The 13,587-nt window shown below is 41.9% G+C and overlaps 2 protein-coding genes across 3 annotated transcripts in view; one reads left to right on the top strand and one right to left on the bottom strand.

Moving 5' to 3' along the window:
• Window positions 1-4,953, bottom strand: part of c3h1orf131 (chromosome 3 C1orf131 homolog) — a 34,312-nt gene extending 29,359 nt beyond the window's left edge. The window contains exon 1 of the mRNA XM_039747678.1: window positions 4,746-4,953. Within this exon, the coding sequence (XP_039603612.1) occupies window positions 4,746-4,818 (73 nt within the window). The 5' untranslated portion in view covers window positions 4,819-4,953. The remainder of the gene's footprint in view (window positions 1-4,745) is intronic.
• A 44-nt stretch (window positions 4,954-4,997) lies between these two features.
• Window positions 4,998-13,587, top strand: part of gnpat (glyceronephosphate O-acyltransferase) — a 70,724-nt gene continuing 62,134 nt past the window's right edge. Inside the window, exon 1 of one of the 2 annotated variants that reach the window (XM_039747681.1) lies at window positions 4,998-5,174. In XM_039747681.1, the coding sequence (XP_039603615.1) occupies window positions 5,151-5,174 (24 nt within the window). In that variant the 5' untranslated portion in view covers window positions 4,998-5,150. The remainder of the gene's footprint in view (window positions 5,175-13,587) is intronic. The other variant, XM_039747680.1, reaches the window with a different exon arrangement.

The raw sequence follows: 13,587 nt of genomic DNA on the forward strand, positions 1-13,587 counted from the left end.
ATATGGAAGACCACTTTCTTCATAACCATAAACAACACAAGCCTATTGTAGGTGATCACAGCCAGTGCCTTTGAAATTGCCGAGTAGTATGTATATGCCATTCAATAAAAAACAAAACATACAAAAAAAAAAAAAGCAAAAATTATCACACGTGCAAAAATTATTTACATGTGCAACACTGATCTTTGTCTTTTAAATCTTCACTCCACGTTGATCTTCACCTTCATGATGTGTTAAGACTGGTTTTTAAAATGTCACACTCAGTGAGCCATTTAATTATTCCCTCCCATATTTCTGCTAAACACATATACTGTACTGTTGTCTCTACACATATAATACTGTATATATTATATATGTCTAGCCCTGTGAGACCATATGAACTTTTAATCACCCCCTTCTATGCAGTTTCTCTTCTCATTAAACCTGATCTTACTCTACACTGCAAAGCTACTACTCATGTCCATTTAAACTGAAATGACAAATACTAGGAGCCTTAAAAGAATTCAGCCTTTTATTTTAAACATTCACTCTGTAGAACTACAGAATACCCAGAAGGGAAGGGTAACCGTTGGCCTAGTTTAAGTCATCAGAACAATGTTTGCGATGTTCAAAAGCTATGAGAATTTAAGATTCACCACTTGTGACATCTCACCTTTAAACTTTGTTGGTTCACATGAATTTCTGTTCTAAATGTTAGAAAAAAAATGCAAGATCTCTATTGATTTTTTAATCAGTGAAGAATTAACCATAATAATTGTGGAAAAAAAAAACCTAAATGCATTTGCATTTTTTCAAATTCAAAGGGACTACATAAATACTACCGTATTTTTGGCTGAATATGTTATTTTTAAATGAAATGGGTGTGCTTTCAAAATTACATTATAATTTGGATAATTCAGACACCATTATTTTCTCTAACTTACTCCACTGGGGACGTCCACTTGAAAACTTCCAACTGAGAAGCATGTATTTCAGGTCTGTCACATAGCACATGAATACAGAATTTGTGTGTTATAACTGAACATGGACCCACTCAGGGACTTATTTTCACCACAAATGTTAAATTACTTCTTTTTTGCTTTCCTTTCCCCTTTCAATTACAAGGCATATTTTAACACATGAACTTTATATTGCATGACTTGTTTATTTTGCTCATTGAGATTATTTATTTTTTTGTTGTGTGTTAAATATATTTTGCATTTATGTATATAAATGTTGCATGATTTAATAAATTACTTTTAGTACTTTATGGTTGTACATATATACTGTATAAGCACTCTAAGCTTATGTATGTATGTATGATATGTGATGCAAAAATACATTTAATATTCAAATATACGTATTTGAACATGGATAATGATAGCAACTATCAAAAAAATTTGAACAAAAATTACTTTATTACAGTTTCATTCAGAATGTTCCTTAATAGCACTACAGGTGTGAAAATTATATGATTTATAATTAATTGTATGCCAAATTCAAAAGTCCAGGTTTTGAACCTGTTTCCTCTATTGCTGAGTGAAAGTGAAGCCAGAGTATACTGAGTCTGTATTGAGAGCAAATCAGAAATTAAACCCTGGATGAGACTCCAGTGCAATGTAGGGAACGCTCAAAGGCACGCTGGAAGGATGGATTTTTTTTTTCCGAAGCAAGGACACATATTTTTCATACAATGTCAATACAGAAAAAGCTTTGTATATCTCATAAATAGTTCAGCCAGTACTGGATGGAGACTCAGTTTGCTAGAGTCACAGACAATTCTGCATATTAATATATGAAGTTTGCTGTGCTTGGAACAATAACATTAGAATCCAAAAACACGACATTTACAGGCAACAGATACTAGATTATACCTTTACCTAATATCAGAGGAAAGCAAACCTCTGCTTCCTCTTCTTGAAAAACTACTGTTGTTAATTACACTGTACCGCATATAATGCGATTGGCTGGCTGCACTGTAAAAATGATAAACTGTTTTTTTTCCTAAAGGGCATTATAATGTCTGAGGAATGTAACAAGTCAAGAAGCACTGGTTAGGCAGCAAACTGGTTCTTGGACATACACACACTTACTTATGTTACACAGCGCTATACATAGATATGACTAAAGTTAACGACATGGCTCCACAAAAAGTGCATTCTTTTAAAATTGATTTTTTCTCAAGAGTAGAGAAAGACAAAACTATTTTGACCCAATTTAATATAATTCAATGTGTATGGCAGGGCCCACACTTGCCCATACCCAAACTGGGTCAATTTATGACTGCCTTTTAACCCAAAACATGTCTTTAGAATGTGCTTTTCTCTGAACTGCTATACACTACACTTTAGTTTAAGTCACTTGCTTGTCCATACATTGATTGAACTAACAGCATTCCATTTCAGAGTCTAGTGAGGACTGAATCAATCAAGGTGTTCTGTCAAAATATTCCATCCATCAAACTGTAGTGTTAATGATTACTGTGCACGCTCACATCCCAGTTCTGTCATGTTTACCTGTGCTTAGCAACAGGTCTATAAAGTCATGCTGCCAGATTTTTTGATCAAGTATTTGAACATTAAACTGGAATGGTTGAACTTTTAGCACTTTTTTAGTTACATTTGTTATATTTAATTCACTTCTAAATGGTGTTTTCACAATATATTAATTCTGAATATTGTCAATATGTAAAACAAAGACAACGAACAGTCATTTCCAACCCACTATATCCTAACACAGAGTCATGGGGGTCTGCTGGAGCCAATCTCAGCCAACACAGGGCGCAAGGCAGGAACAGTGAATGCTAAAAGGGAAGTTACTTTGAACTTTTATAGATTACAGTCTCAGTACAGTAATTTTATGGCTCACCAAAAAAAGGGTCATAGCTCAGGTTAGAGCAGCAGTTTGCCTGAAATTGTTAGATCAAAACTGAATGTCCAATGAATACCCATTGAATGGCCCTTTGAGTGTTTGGATTTAAAACTGCTAAGAAAATGTGGTTGTTTATTGTCATGACCTTGGGGTTTCTAAGCACAAAAGACAAACAATAATTTGAAATGGCTGCTAGAGGGAGGAACCGTCATCAAAACGGGCAAATGTTAAATCTTTATAAATATTCCCTTTTTACAAAAATGATCAGTTGCACACAAATATGCTCTACAAAGAACAACAACAAAAAGAATTGCCTAAAACAACAAGGCAATCCAATAGGTAAATAAGACCCAACACACAAATCCTAAGAATGGTCAAATGACAGAGTACAAAGTCAAAAAAGCAGAAAAAACAATAATCAAAAAAGAAGCAATAAACACCACAGAATCTCACCAACACTATGACATTCAACAAGCTAAAAGGGCCTATGGATTTTCCTCAGTCTTTATACAAATGAGTGATGGTGATGAGCCTCTTTCAGAACCACCCATAAAAACATAGCACATAGGAAAAGATACTTAGACATAAAGAAACTAAATGGTCAAACAATGTTATTTTAAAAAATGAACAAAAACAGTTATAAAATTGACATTTGAACCGCACCTGGAGTGGGCCTAGCTGAAACATGTCATTTACTACTCATCGTTATTTACAGTTTTCCAAAGCACATTTTTATTTGTTAAGTCACCCAACTTAATGACTAACCCAGTTAATTTCTCTTTTGCAGACTGTTATTGTTGTGGGTGGTTTTACTATCTAAATTGATATTACTATACTTAAGGTTACATAAATTATATTTTATTCCTGGTAATTTTTTCATCCTTCTAATACAGAAATTTATGCTTAGTGTATTACTCTATTCCAGTATTTGTTGTTTAATTTTTTTATATTAGTTTGTATCTAGTGTTCTATATATTGGGGTTGGGGGTGGAGGTGCTTTATTCCTTTGGTGTCCTTTCTGTGGCGTAACATACTTCTGGTAGCATTTCTCAATAAGGCATTTTACAGTATCAAGGTATGCTACAATTTGATTTACATTGTGTTGTACAGCATGCCAGAATTTGCCTTGGGTGTCACCACTTATTTGTACCAGCCTGGCTGCAATTCTCGATGAGACATTTTACACTAACATGTAAGGCTACCCATTAATTTATATCCTACAGTGTGCCAGACCTGATACTGGATGCCAGCACATAACTCTGGTAACATGTGTCAATAAGGCTTTTGATACTATCAAGAAATGTTTGCCAGCAGCTGATGTTTATGGAGCACTTTTAAGTATACCTTTGTCAAAATTTATGTGACAGCATTTTTCGGAAATAGTTCTATTAATGTGGGCTACTTGAAAAAATTCAAGTCCGTTATTTTGATTAATGAAAACAAAATATCCTTTATTTAGAAATATTATTATATAGATTAAATGACTATCCATTTCTTTTTAGCCATTATAGCTGCAGAAACGGTTGCGGTTGTATTTTTAATAGGATGCCGACAAATAACTAACGATGCGTTTATACGGTAGTAGAATTCGACACAGCGGTAGAACACCGGCAGTACCAGATTTAAGACGACTCCCAGGTTTGAACAGATCGTCGTTTCACGGCAGGCAATGCTCACAACCACAGTAATTCTTGCTTTTCATGGTTTTACATTTGTCCATCAACCTAACCAGCAAGTAATACGGGGACACGTTAAGAACGTACACACACAACAGAGGAATTGACCTTACAAACTCTAAAACATAACCTCTCCCCACATCCTCTAGTCTTTTTCTAAGGACTGTATAACGGAGGTGGGAGACGGGAGATGGATGGAGTCAACCAGGAAATTCTTACCGAAGTCATACAACTTGTTTAAAACATGATCCAACAACATGCCTTCTTCAGAAGCATCCGATTCGCTGCTCATTACTGATTTTTTTTAAAGAGCAACACCAATTTGGTCCAGTCAGTCTTGCATTACACGTTGTTTAATATTTTGTTGGAAATTCACGTGGTAGTTACACTTGCGACCTGGAAGCGTTTGTCTTGACCTCACAGGAAATTGACGTAGCGGTTGACTGGAGGGTGTGCGCGTGCGCATGCGCACCGTCCCTTTTGATAGAAAGTGAACAGTAGTAGTGGTGTGACGGGGAAAGGCGGTTGTAATTCGTCTGTCACGGTGTTGCGGACTCGGTTTACACCAATAATACCACGCCTGCATCTTCATGCCATACTTCCAGGAACCTTCAAAGCTGAAGCATGGCATCCGAAAACGCGTATTCGGTACGTACTCGTCGACTCGGAAGTTTAATGAATTTTAATTTGCAACTACAAATTTCCTTGTACTGAGTACACATGATAGTAAACTTGACTTTATTCGTTTTGGCCGCAGCAGCTTAGCATTTCCTTCGCCTGCATGCTTTTATTTTTGTCGGTGTCTAAAATAAGCTGTGACTCCATCGAGTCCTGCTGCACGTTTTTTTTTTCTTTTCTTTTTTTTAGTATCTAACTGAGTCACACTTGTAAGTGGCATACACAGGATAATACCAAAGCCATTAATGCTTTACATGTAAGCACATTAAAGTGTCAGCTTTAAACTAAATAACATATTGTTAAAATGAATGGTGCTTTACCTCCACGTTTGCTCCACAACATTATTGGATTATAGCCTGTGCGTTTAATTTTTTCCCAATTTTTAGCTAAAGTCTTTACCCAAGCAAGAAAGAAGGTTACAGCATTCAGTTGTTGCACTGCATACACTACACAGGGCAGTGGGCTAAGGCACAATATTTGCCCCCTTGTTGCACAGAACTGTTGTACAGTCATCACTGATCATCTTTTCAAGGCCAGGTCATCATGTCAAATTCATTCCAGGAGTCAACCAAAAGACTATGATGGTAGTCTTCTCCAAGAATGACAGGGAAGTCTTTCTTTGGAAAATGTTGAAATGCTTGCAAGGTCGGAAAGGAAGAAGCCTATGTCCTCAAAGGCTTTGATAAACTTGATCCTGCAGTATTCTTTCAGAATAAGGCAGAATTATGTACTGTACTCTGTACTACTAGTACATAGGGGGAAATTTCATGCAAGACTAAAGCCAGGAAGCCCTGCCTCAAGCAAAGAGTTATGGGAATCTGAAAGAAAATACTGAGACGTGTAGTTGAAGCAGAAACGTTGACAACTGGCAACAAGTATCTGGATGAGATACTGCCATGTCTTTTTATTAGCTAAACTATAAAGCTTGATGGACTGAAAGGTCTCATCTTCTCGATAGATAGATAGATAGATATATATATATATAACTAGCAAAATACCTGTGCTTCGCAGCGGCAAAATACTGCCTTAAAAGTTTTATTAAGAAGAAAAGTAAACCTTTTTAAACTGAGGAAAAATATACCAATAATTATTTAAGGATCTCTTTGTATACCACGTTCTCAGGCCCTCCGGTTGTAATATGACCAAGCTGTGCGCTGAGCTTACTCTTGAGCATGCAACGTTCAGTTGGCCATGTGAAAAGCAATCTTGTCTGAAATCTCACAGCTTGGATTGCTGTTGTCATAATCGGTTTGAGTTTCATGGTTTGTTTCAATTACGACAGTATTTGCAGGACTTGTTGTGTTGAAGTGACATTCGGCATCTGTCAAGCGTTGTCAGCATACAACCGGTTTCATCGATAACTTCACATCCAGCTTTTGAGAGTTTAAACATTCATAAACATCAAGTGTGCACTACTGATATCGTCACCTGTGAATCTAAGATGTTTAAGAGGCTGCAGGTTATGGACGTATATATGTACGCAAGTAGGATTCAGTTAGCGTTAGGAACCCGCGTACCAAATTTCTTGAAGATGGGCCCATAAGTAACGACTAAGTAAATAAAGACCATTGGAAAGTTCAATATGGCGGCCGACAGTGGCGTCATACCACCAAAATAAGTACGTACATCGGTTTCGGTTAGTGCAGAGAAGCCGCGTACCGAATTTCGTGAAGATTGGGCCATAAATAAGAAAGTTTAACATGGCCGACGTTGTTGACTGTTATGACCGTTACGCGTAGAATTTCAAAATGAAACCTGCTTAACTTTTGTAAGCAAGCTGGAAGGAATGAGCCTGCCAAATTTCAGCCTTCTACGTACACGGGAAGTTGGAGAATTAGTGATGAGTCAGTCAGTAAGGGCTTTGCCTTTTATTAGTATAGATTCACTAAGGGCACGCAAGACAGAGCCCCGCCTGCCAACTCTAGGACCATGAGATACGCTCAACAGAGCCCCACCCGCCAACTCTAACTAAGGGCAAGCAAGACAGAGTGCACGCAAGACAGAGAGCCACGCCAGCCAAAGCCTGCCCGCCAACTCTAACTAAGGGCAAGTAAGACAGAGAGCCACGTGCGCTAACTCACAGAGCCCCGCCCGCCATTTCTAATCCTACTTCCGCGTCCACTGTCGCTCTCGATCAAACAGCAGTAATTAGCAAACAAACAAAGATAACTGGCTATAACAGTGCAAAATTCACAATTGGTATGCCCGTTTGAAAAGATAAGTTTTGAGAATAGTTTTAAAATGTGTTATTGAATCTAGTTGATGTATATGAGAGAGAAGAGAATTCCCGAATTGAGGAGCACTATGAGAGATGCTCGAGCTCCCATAGCACAGAGTTTGATGTGTGGTACAGAAAGTACAGCTGCAGATGAGAATCCGAGTGAGCGAGACGAGTGTCAGTCTATAGGAGATCAGTGAGGTTGTGGAGAGCTTTAAATGTTAAGAGCGGTATTTAGTATTGTATTCTGTAGTTAACAGGAAGCCAGTGAAGTTAAGAGAGAATAGGTGTAGAATGTTCAGTGGATTTAGGACAGCACGTTAATATCCTGGCAACAGAATTTTGAATAAATTGTAAGCGATGGATGCGTTTTGTGGGAAAACAGATAGAATAAAATTACAGTAATATATACGTGAGGTGACTTGAGCATTAACCAATACTTTAGTACTATGTTGCGTAAGAACAGGACGAAGTCTAGAAATGTTTTGGAAATGGAAAAAAACAGTCCGAGAAATGTTACTTATACAGGAGGAATTTTTTAATAATAATAATTATTACTTAATTGCCACTATTAGTGTATAAATGGATATAAATAATTGCATGTAAATGATTTGCCAAAATCTGTTGTATGTAAACGATGCTGTTTAAAACGTTCTTGTTTTTTCATCAGAAAACCCGGTTTCCATGTCTACCTGTATTAGTTTAAATGGCTCTTTTACCACTCGCAATAGGGTGGACGCGCTGACTTATCGTGTCGACTGGGCAACACAATGAATGCAGTGTCTACCTATACATGTCTTATGTTTTCCGCAGCCTGCTACAGGAAGGTACTCTCTCGACTATTGGCATTGGTTTCGCTCCTTGCTATTTTCGTTATATTGTGACGGTGGTTTCCTAAACCTTTGTTATGCTGAATTCCTTTCTCACCATTTTCCGTTCCTATTCTTGCACCGCCGTATGCTACGGCGGGCTTTGGCTAGTTTGTCATATTTCTTCTGTTCTCAGTGTTCAAAACAAAAATATAGATGAACTAGCAAAATACCCACACTTCGCAGCGGAGAAGTAGTGTGTTAAAGAAGTTATGAAAAAGAAAAGGAAACATTTTGAAAATAACGTAACCTGATTGTCAATGTAATTGTTTTGTCACTATTATGGGTGTTGCTGTCATATATATATATATATATATATATATATATATATTGTCAGAGATGTATGGGACACTGCCGGCCGGACGCCTGGACAGTCCCCAATGGGGACAATACTTCTCCTCGGCCACGAGAGGGCAGCCGCCGGGTCTATTTGGGGCCACGGAGACAGAGCTGGGATGCCCGTGAGAGGGCGTGGCCACCGCCAGGCGCCGGTCAGTTGGGGAGTCCTGGATGGCAGCATTTCTGCCACACCAGGAAGTGCTCCCGGAAACAGTTCGAAGACGACCGGAGTGCTTCCAGGGGCTTTCCTGACACTTCCGCCACACCAGGAAGTGGCGTCAAGGGGAGCACCTGGGACTCATCCGGTCCTGATAAAGGAGCCGCCTCCTTCCGGAGCGAGCCAGAGTTGGGAGGAAGGAGACGAAGCTTGTGAGGAGGAGGAGGAGGTCCAAGAGAAAGAGAAAGAGAGAGAGAGAGAGAGAGAAAGAGCGAAAGAAGAAGAGAAAGAAGAAGAAAGGAAAGAGTTAATGAGAGAAGGCATTGTGGTGCAGTAAATAAAGGAGCGTGTTTCATACATCCTGGTATCGGTCTGTCTGTGTTGGGGGTACGGTTTCCGCAATGGCGCCCAACGTGGGGCCAACCCCCTGCTAAAAGGGGGGGACCCGTCTTTATAAATATTTTGTGGAGCCAACCCGCACAACAGACGGCGCACTACCGCCGCGACACGCAAGCCTGCGCTGGCGCCTCTGGAAACGCGCCTGTAAACCACGCCAGACGGACGTCTCTGTTATGGGGAAGAAAAAGGGCAACCGGCCCTGAAGGTAGCGATGCCTCTACCGGCGTCGTCGTTGCATCTGCGGCGGCGGGCGGCGGAAGAAGCCGCCAGCGACAGCGGATTCGAAGACGGATTCGGGAGGTAAGTCTCACGCCGGAGGGTGATACGCTTGGCGGGACTTACCCTGCGTCGCCTGGTCATGTTTTTAGCAGGGGACTGCCCGAATCAGCGTCTGTGGCGGCATGCCGACCCGTGGTCTGACAACGAGGCGACGACGGAGGCGAAGAGGAGCCGCTCGACTGCAGAATGGCTGCGGGGCGGAAGCTGCCCGGAAGTCTCTTCCCTGAAGACGTCTGCTCATAGGGTGGAGGGAGCGTTGGAAGACCGGAAGTTCCTCCCCAAAACAAGTACGGATTGGGCGGTGTGTGTTGTGTCCCGCCGGTGAGTACAAGAAGGCGGGACCAGCGAACGTCAATCCTGGGACACCCGAAGACCCAACGGAGCCATGCGCAGGAGCTCCACGGCTCCCAGCCGGCAGGTGAGTCAGAGAAATGTACGACTTCAGTGCCGGCTGGCTTAAGTGACTTGTTATTGGCTGTACAGGAGTTAGAGAAAGTCTTTCGTCCTGTACAGCCTCTCTTGCAGGTATTACAGAACCTGACGAGTGTGCTCAAGACGCTGGAGGAGACTACGGACGCCCCTGAGAGCCGTACTGGGGTGGTTAACGCGCGACGTGGGATTCTCCAGTAAGTCTGATGCGCCGGTACAGGTAAGTGACACGGTACCGAACAGGATTATGGAATCCTTAGCGAAAAGAACCTGGATGTAACGGAAGGGATTCAAGTAGCAAGGGTTCCGACAGTAGATCGGGGGACGAGTACTGAGACCGCAGTACAAGCGGAGTCGGGGGGGCGGTGCCGGCTTGTATGTGTCGGCACCCAGACCACCCGCGCCAAGCGGCGGTGCTCGGAGCCCGATCGAGGGGTGCAAACGGCAAGGGGTCCCGCTTTAATTCATAAGGGGATCCAAGCTGTTGCGGCACCCCAGAGCAACGGGAGGCCCCGGAGAAAAATGGAGGGTCTCCGGACAGGGCAAAAGAGTGAGCAAGAGCTCGTGTGCGGCGAGAGATCTCTCGAGGCAATGGAGGGCTGCCCGAGCCAACCTGAGCGGATACCGCACGGGCGTTCCGTCCTGTTTTCAGGCCCGGAGAACACCTGAAATACAAGGGGTGCGCCGGTGTTACAGGTGCCATGGAGCTGGGCATTTGTGGAGGCGTTGTCCATATGCCCCGAGCAGAAATGCCATTAGGCGGCGTCGGGACGACGTCTCCGCACCTGTGTCTTCTTTTTCAGGTCCAGACCCTGGAAGATGGTACGCCGGGACCCCGAAATGGGAAACTGTTGACCCTCGCGGGACGGGCCGCTTTGCCGGATGGGCTTCAGCTGGTGAGGGGGCAGTGTCAGAGATGTACGGGGACACTGCCCGGCCGGGACGCCTGGACAGTCCCCAATGGGGACAATACTTCTCCTCGGCCACGAGAGGGCAGCCGCCCGGGTCTATTTGGGGCCACGGAGACAGAGCTGGGATGCCCGTGAGAGGACGTGGCCACGCCAGGGGCGCCGGTCAGTTGGGAGTCCTGGATGGCAGCATTTCTGCCACACCAGGAAGTGCTCCCGGAAACAGTTCGAAGACGACCCGGAGTGCTTCCAGGGGCTTTCCTGACACTTCCGCCACACCAGGAAGTGACGTCAAGGGGAGCACCTGGGACTCATCCGGGTCCTGATAAAAGGAGCCGCCTCCTTCCGGAGAGCGAGCCAGAGTTGGGAGGAAGGAGACGAAGCTTGTGAGGAGGAGGAGGAGGTCCAAGAGAAAGAGAAAGAGAAAGAGAGAGAGAGAGAAGAAGAAGAAGAGAAAGAAGAAGAAAGGAAAGAGTTAATGAGAGAAGGCATTGTGGTGCAGTAAATAAAGGAGCGTGTTTCATACATCCTGGTGTCGGTCTGTCTGTGTTGGGGGTACGGTTTCCGCTATATATATATATATATATATACACTAGCAAAATACCAGCTTAGGGAGAAGTAGTGTGTTAAAGAAGCAATGAAAAGAAAAGGAAACATTTTGAAAATAACGTAACCTGATTGTCAATGTAATTGTTTTGTCACTGTTGTTGTTATATAAACATATATCTATACATATACACATATATACATACATATATATCTACATATATACACATATATACACACATATACATACATACACTCACATATATACACACAAATACATATATATATACATACATACACACACACACATATATAAACATATATATACATATACATACATATCTACATATATACACACACAGCTATTTCAGATCAGTGCAATACGCTGTTTGTTAAAACGTTGACTCCGCTCTTACGTGCAATAACAAATCAAATCATTCAGTTGTCTTTGCTCATATGTCATTTTAGAGCTGGACGCCTGGCATCTTTTTGGCCACAAGTTCGTTTCTGTTTGGTGTGAGGTTCTGTGTTGTGGAGATTCTCGGATGGATTGCAGGTGCTCATCAGTGAGGCGACTCCTGTGTGCTGTTTTGTTAGTCTTTATCACTGAGAAGAGCTTCTCACACAGATATGTGCTACCAAACATGCACAAGGTTCGAGCCGCATGTAGACGGATTTTTTTTGTTCTTCAAAGTCACCAAAGCGCCGTGCAAACTCAGTGCGCAATAACTCTAGTAAGCGGTAAGAGTTCGGCAAGGCAGCTGAAGCGCTGCATTATGGGATCTGTAGTTTATTGTGTTACCAGCGCTTCATATACCGGGCTTTAATAACAATAATACAGTATATAAAATGATCTCGGGCGGATATAATTACGCCGGGCGGATGTGGCCCGCGCCCTTGAGTTTGACACATATGGACTAAATAGAACTTGAAAAGATATATTTTTCAAATGTGATCAGCAATTCAGATAGAGTTGACGCAAGACTACAGCCTGCATGCCTCAATGAGTCATCCTCCCTCGCTCTTACTTTTTACCGTTCATCTAATGAATACACTGAGTATGGCTTTACCAAAACAATCATTGATGGCGAATAAAGTATCCATTATTCGAGTATGTAGAGCGGGATATATATATATACATATATATATATACCCGCGTATCATAGAGAAGTAGTGTGTTAAAAAGGTAGAAAAGAAAAGGGAACATTTTAAAAATAACGTAACATGACTGTCAATATACAGTATTTGTTTTGTGAGTGTTACTGAGTGTTGCTGTCATCAAGGATTTGATTATCATTATTTCTTTCAATCAGGTTCGTATTTGTAGGATGTGTTGTGTTCAAGTTACATTCCGTGTTTGTCAATCGTTGTAAAGATGACAGGTTTCATTCATCGATTCGTTTCTTACTGCATCAATAAACAGCTCGTCTTCTTCTTTATCTGAGACCTGACACACTGCATGCACGGGTTTTTACACTGTCTTCCTTTAGCGGGACATTGACTTTTCCACCGTGTGCTTTGTTTCCACAGTAGCTGCATTTATGAATATGCTTATCAGGCGCTTCATATTTTTGCTGCCTTTTCAATTGTGTAATTCGGTTTTGTTCAGCTCTTTGGAACTGTTGCTTTTTATCTGTGCACTGCGTCAGTTCACGTGAGCCACTCGGTGTACTTGCATCGAAGGTTCCCAGCTGTGCTGGTGCCATCTCGTGCTATGTCCATAGCCTTATTTAATGTTACCTTAGTCCTGGCACTTAAAACTTTCTCTCGCAGTTTCGCTGAGTTTGTGTCAAACACCACCCTGACCATCTCATCTTCCTCTCCATAAGCACAGTCCTTATTTACCCGTGGCAGTTTGCTATTGGATTGCCGCTGACGGACGGCCTTATATGGGCAGGCAGTAAATTACATACGCCAGCGGCAGCCTGTCTATGAACTTAAATTAAAGTGTAGGTTTACATCGTGCTTTGTTTCCGAAGTAGCAGAACTCATGAATATGGTTGTCACTTTCCGCTTCTTATTGTTTCGCTGCCTTCTCAATTATATAATGCATGTTTTCTTGAGCGCTTTTTGAGGTCTTCCTGGTTTTCTATGTACTGCGTGATTACGTGGGAGGCGTGATGATGTCACACGAAACTCCCCCACGGCGTTGAAGCTCATCTCCATTACAGTAAATGGAGAAAAACTGCTTCCAGTTATGACCATTACGCGTAGAATTTCGATATAAAACCTGCCCAAC

This window comes from Polypterus senegalus, chromosome 3 (genome assembly GCF_016835505.1).
Source record: "Polypterus senegalus isolate Bchr_013 chromosome 3, ASM1683550v1, whole genome shotgun sequence".
NCBI lineage: Eukaryota > Metazoa > Chordata > Cladistia > Polypteriformes > Polypteridae > Polypterus > Polypterus senegalus.